Raw genomic sequence first — 5,726 nt, 5'->3', positions numbered from 1 at the left:
CTGTCTCCTGTGGTTAGCTGGCCAGTGGGACTGTTGAAGACCTTTTTGCTGACTCCAAAGCATTGGGACTGACAAGGGTCTTTGCTGATCCAGTATCATTTTGGAACTTTTGGATTGGGCTTGTTCCTTCATGTGGGAAGGGGTGGTAAGATGAATGTGACAGAGTTCTTTGCCCTCAAGGGAGAACTAGAGTAACAGAAAATGTGAGTGATCTAAACAGCTATCATAAGAAAACCTGGGATGTGTGTTAGGTGTTGAGGCATGGTACACTCAAGGATGGAGCCCTTGGCCGTCTTGTGTGGGCTGAGGTACTGAGCCACAGCTCAACTGGAACAGTGCAGGAGTGACCAGCTCTCATTGGGCCTAGCTCCAGGCTCCTAGTTGCTGGGCAGCACAGCATACACTGTGGTGAGCATGCTGTCCTCTTCCTCTGCCAGTGCCACATGCTATGGGCTCAAAGCCCACAAGGCCCTGGCCTCTCTGTTCTTTGAGAATTATGTGATGCCACTGGAGAGCTGGGACCAAGTGAATGGGCAGTTCAGCTGAGAGGGTTGGTAGAAGAACACACAGGCTTGGGCAGGTCTTGACACCACCGTCAGAGCCACATCTGCTGTCCACACCTGTCTTCAGGGCCCCCTGGGATGCTCTGCTTCCTGCTGGGTAGTTACATCATAAATCTTATGACTTGTAAGAGGAATGAAAGGCAATGGTACTCCAAATGTTATAGTGTTCACTTTATTTAAAACCTGAGGTCAAGAACCATTTCCAAATGGTACAGCAGACACTATAAAGAAGTATGTTTGGGGATGCCAAAGTCTCACCCCTTTGTGCAGATGAGGTGCTGGTGTTCTGATGTGCTTCTGGGTAACTCTTTGGCAGGTAAGAACGGAATGGGTTCCCAGACCCACCATCCCATAAGGCCACATGAAGTGAGGATTAGTGAGTTAAAGTGCATGACAATCATTATGCCTTCCCATGGCAGCTTGGTGCCACTGCAGCCACCAAAAGCAGTGTCTCTAGACCAAACACATCCGAAGGCTCTGAAAATGCCCCCAATCAGAGCGCTCTCTTGAAATTTAAAAAGTGCTTAAGAGGGTAAAGGAATTTATGAATTCACTCTTTCCTGTTTTCTTCGAACTAAAGTGAGATGAGGAAGAATGCACCAAGGTCCCACCGAGTAGTGTTTGCTTCTGTAAACAAGCGCAGCCCCGCATGGCCTTTGCACAGCAGCTCCTGGTTCCAAGCACCGCAGATGGCTCCTCTACCTCTACTGAAACCTTTGAGCCAAGAATGTTTTTTCCCACTAAAGAATTGCCACAGGCAGAACCACTGAGTCTGACTTTAAAAACAAAACTCCATGGACATCTAACCATATCTGCAGACTTTAGCCTCAAAGGGGGAGGAGTTCCTTCTGCTTGGGCCAGGAGTGGCTTGGTCGCCTGGGTGACAACTGAAAATGTTTGGAAACACCACCTCCTTAATTTTTATCACATGGTTCTTTTCTTCTTCCCAAACCCTGCAGAGATTTTCAATTCCAGATTCCTGCTCAAGAACTTTCTTGCTTGTTCTTGGACCAGCCTGGTTGAATCCCACTGGGACAAGGCTGAAGTCCAGTACCAGCTTTGGTGGTGCTGGTGAACAAGGCCACTGGCAAGAGAACTAACATGTGACAGTTAGAGGGAGCTGAGCCACTGGGGGAAGAAGAGTAGTGCTCAATGAGAGGTGATGACTGGGAGGTAGGGGCCAAGAATAAGCTATGCCGGCTTCTTCTACTACTTTGGTTCTTAAATTATCAAAGACTTGTTAGGAAGGCTCCAGATTTTGAAAGCAGGTCTTACCCTGACTCTGCTCAGTAGTAAACATCTGTCTGCAAGTTCTGGTATCTACACACAAGGACTGGCCTTGGGCTGACTCACTGATTCATGAGCCCTAAGGTCAATGCAAAGTTTCACTACAGTGCTCCAGCTACCGAAATGCATAGCTGGAGGGCCTCAATGTAGTGGCTGTTCTTTCCTGGACTGTCTCTAGTGGGCTCTTGGCAGATGGTTAGAGCTGCTTAGAAGCCTGATGAGTAATGGCCCTGAGGGTACAAGAATCAAGAGCATAGTACAGACCTCTCCCAAACAGCTGAGTGGGAGAGTAGCCAACACAGGGGCAGTAAGGAGTAGGGATAAGAGAGAGGAATCTGGGAGATCACGAAGGCACCCTTCCACTCACGTGATGGCCCTGGTGCTTCCTTTTCCTGGGACTATCCAAAGCCTCACAGAGTGGCCAAGGCAATGGCCCATCACCAGGAAGCCTGGCTGTTGGGGGTGGGACATACACAAGACCTCCTCTGGCCTGGGAACTCCACAGGAGATTGTTCCACAACTGTGATCTCAGAAAAAGGCTGATGGTAGCCCCCAAGTATAAACCTTTTGGTGAAAAGACCGCTGGAGTCCTGGGAACTGAGTTACAGGTGTGTGGTACCAAGTACCCTAGAGACCCAGGCAGAGCAGCTTCTGAGGCACAGCCGGGGGCCTCTGCCAGAGCAGCAGACCTGGTGAGCTGGGACACAGCTGCCTTTCTTTTGTTTTTTAATTAAAAAAAAATGTGTGCATATGTGCATGTGCATGGTTATTAAGACTGGTGAGTAGTAGTGTTTCCTGATGGATGTTGAGCCATCAAAGTCCAGGCACAAATGTTATGGGAAATCGCTTCCATCATAGATCACAGGCCGGTCAACTGTCAGGTGGTAAAAAACTTTTTTGGAGATGAACCTGAGGAACAAAAATGGAAAGGGAAGGTGTATTCTTGAGTATAGATAACCCCAGGTGGCAGTTCCTACTGGGGTCTCCTGTCACTGTTTGACTTTGGCTGGGTACGAGAGACAAAGTTCCTAGGGAGACCACTTTCAAGGACTAGGCACCTCATTGAGAGCCTGAGTGTCCACAGCCCCATCTGATGCTGACTAGGAGAGTTCTTTCCCTTTAGAAGGTCCAGGTATTGTCACCACAGACTCCTGGAGCTTGAATGAAGAAGTGGGTCTGTAAGTCACTGCTCCAGCTGTCTGGCACTCTGAGGTGCCAGCAGTCAGGACTGCATGGGGAGCAGATGGAGCAGGTGCTGGGGGCGGTCACAGCAGAGGCCAGAATGAGTATCATGGCCACTGGATACCTGAGTCAGTTTTGCTATTTATGATTTGAAAGTCTCCGCTGGGCCTGAGATGATCTCTCCAGGCCATGGCCAGAGTCCATGTCCTGAGCACTATGCCACCCCCAGGTTTCCCAAGAGCCTTCTGGAAGCTTCACTCTGCTGTCCTCACACCTCTCTGGACCCACAGTGAGGCTCAGCGAGACACTGACACTTCTTGGGGCCACTACACAAAGGAAATGGCTCAACTAGTGCTGCAGCAGGAAGAGCAGAGCTTGGCTCCATGGATACTGACTCCTCTTCTAACCCTGCCCCTCCTGACACTGTTGCCCACTCCAGTGGGGCTCCCTAGACACGCTGGGCATGCTCTGAGGTCTTGCAAACTCAGACAGGGAGTTCATTTCCCAGGGCAACACTGGGCAATTGAAAAGGTAACCTCCAGCCTCTAGGTGGCAGAGACATGGGTCTGGGAGAACTCAGAGCCTGAGGGGTAGGTGAAGGGGAACAGCTTTTCCTTAAAGTGTCAAGTTACTCTGCTAAAAGCCAGTGTCTATGGGGGAGGGAGATGGTCAGTCTAGGCAGGTTTACTTCAGGAGGCAGGCCCAGCAAAGAGGCTATCCAGAAGCCAGAGTCCTTCATGGGAACAGATGTCCTTGTCTCGTGTGCACAGCAAATGCTGTTCATGTGGAGCTTTGTCCTGCTTCTTTCCCTGGCCTTTGCCTACCATTCCTTTCTATATTCCTGTGCTGACCACTCCCAAGATCAGGCCCTCCTGAGCCTCAGTGCTGGCTGAAGCAGCCTGGGGGCTCAGGAAGGCAAGGCGGTTCCTGTGACATGCAACATGGCCCAGCAGCTCTGGTCTTCTTCCTCCACTTCAGTTTTCCCTTCTCATTCATGTGCTCTCGGCTTTTCCCCCGGATTTCCCAAGCTCCTTCTATGGCCTAGCAGTGGGACTTGTCCTGGGAGAGATGAACACAACCAGGGTAAGTCCAGCCTAGAGCTGGGCGCTGGTTCAGGTCTGGCTTCCCTGATGGCTATTGACCTGTAGTGTCACTCTTTCACTCTCCAGTCCTTAGTACCTTCAGCAGTACCTAGAACAGGGGAAGCTGTGGGGCTGAAATGAGTGGCCAGCAGGTAGAAGACCCTGTAAGTGCAGGCCTGCTTTATAAAACCTACCACAAGCATTGGAATAGAGCAGAGAAATCTAAATCACAGAATCACTAACAAAAAATGTTGACAACCAAGTCTTGATTGTGTCTGCCTCTGTCCTGGAGAATAGGTGGTGATGATGCATGGAGATGGGTGGATCCACACAGATGCCAGAGACCACATGAGATGCCTACCTGGAAAAGGTGTTGTCAAAGATAAGCAAGTAGATGCCAGGGCTGCGGACCTTCAGCTGGCCTCGGATGTTCTCCTTGTGGGCGTTGCATCGGGTGGTAGGAATGAGGACCTGGCAGGGAGAGCAGTAAGATGTCAGAAGCCAAGGACCCATAGGTCCTCTGAACAAGGTCATAGCTACATAGCTCTGGGACTAGAACTTGGCCCCAGCAGGAGCAGGGTGTCACCTAACCCACTCGCTGTAAGGAGATGGTGGGTACAAGTTCTTTCCAGAACCATGAACTGCCAGCTTCCTTAACCACCACTTGGAGGAGCAGAACTTTCACGCTTCAGGAAGCCAGGGCTAATTCTACATCCATTTGACCAGCTTTCTCCTATTGGTCCTAGAGCTATCCTTGGTTCTCATAGGATACCGAGTCCTCCTTTCAGATGATGACCATTCAGGCTCCTTAAAAAGCTGCTAGGCCCACTTCCAGGAAGGGAAGCCCAGCTCCATCTACAGCTTCCTGCATGGCATCACCAGAGGCCCCTCTCTCCTAGCTGGTTCTCTTTTCAAGCCTGATAGGGAGCCTTCTGTTTGCTCTCTCTGCTTTCTCTGAGAATGACAAATTTGTCCCTAGAAGCATTTATTTTCTGGGGGCTTCATAGTCAGAGGGTAAATCTGGGTGCATGTGTATGTGCCAGGGCTGGGAGTCTTTGGATTGCCAACCTTGTTGCCATGAGGGACAGGTCTTCCAACCAATGACCAACAGAAGCATAGGCCTAACCTTAAAACTGAAGATGTGTGTGCTAGAAAGATGGCTCAGCAGGTGAAAGTGCTTGCCTCGCCTGACAACCTGAGTCAGATCCCCCCAAATCACATAAAAAGGTAAAAGGATGGACTCCACAAAGGTGTCCTCTGATGTCCTCACATATGCCATATAATAATACATAAAATTTAATAATAAATAAAATTTAAGACACAAACCTTCAAAGATGTAACAGGAAAAGATGACCAGTGGCTCAGCAGGTGAAAGTGCTTGCCTCGCCTGACAACCTGAGTCAGATCCCCCCAAATCACATAAAAAGGTAAAAGGATGGACTCCACAAAGGTGTCCTCTGATGTCCTCACATATGCCATATAATAATACATAAAATTTAATAATAAATAAAATTTAAGACACAAACCTTCAAAGATGTAACAGGAAAAGATGACCAGTATTATCTCCTTCCTTCCCTCCCTCCCTCCCTCCCTTCCTCCCTCCCCCCTTCTT

At 49.5% G+C, this 5,726-nt stretch overlaps 1 protein-coding gene across 2 annotated transcripts in view; it reads right to left on the bottom strand.

Moving 5' to 3' along the window:
• Positions 1 to 713: 713 nt before the first annotated feature.
• The window catches only part of Fyco1 (FYVE and coiled-coil domain containing 1), a 73,231-nt gene continuing 68,218 nt past the window's right edge, over positions 714 to 5,726 (bottom strand). For both annotated transcript variants that reach the window (XR_003849367.1, XM_008831919.3), the window contains 2 exons: positions 4,476 to 4,585; positions 714 to 2,759 (listed from right to left, as the gene is read on the bottom strand). Coding sequence is in view for 1 of the 2 variants with exons in the window: in XM_008831919.3 (XP_008830141.1) it covers positions 2,684 to 2,759; positions 4,476 to 4,585 (186 nt within the window). In the remaining variant the exon portion in view is untranslated. The remainder of the gene's footprint in view (positions 2,760 to 4,475; positions 4,586 to 5,726) is intronic.

The sequence above is a fragment of the Nannospalax galili genome, unplaced genomic scaffold (genome assembly GCF_000622305.1).
Source record: "Nannospalax galili isolate Female #2095 unplaced genomic scaffold, S.galili_v1.0 scaffold536, whole genome shotgun sequence".
NCBI lineage: Eukaryota > Metazoa > Chordata > Mammalia > Rodentia > Spalacidae > Nannospalax > Nannospalax galili.
The sequence above is the reverse complement of the archived record's forward strand: the minus strand, read 5'-3'. Positions and strand labels throughout refer to the sequence as shown.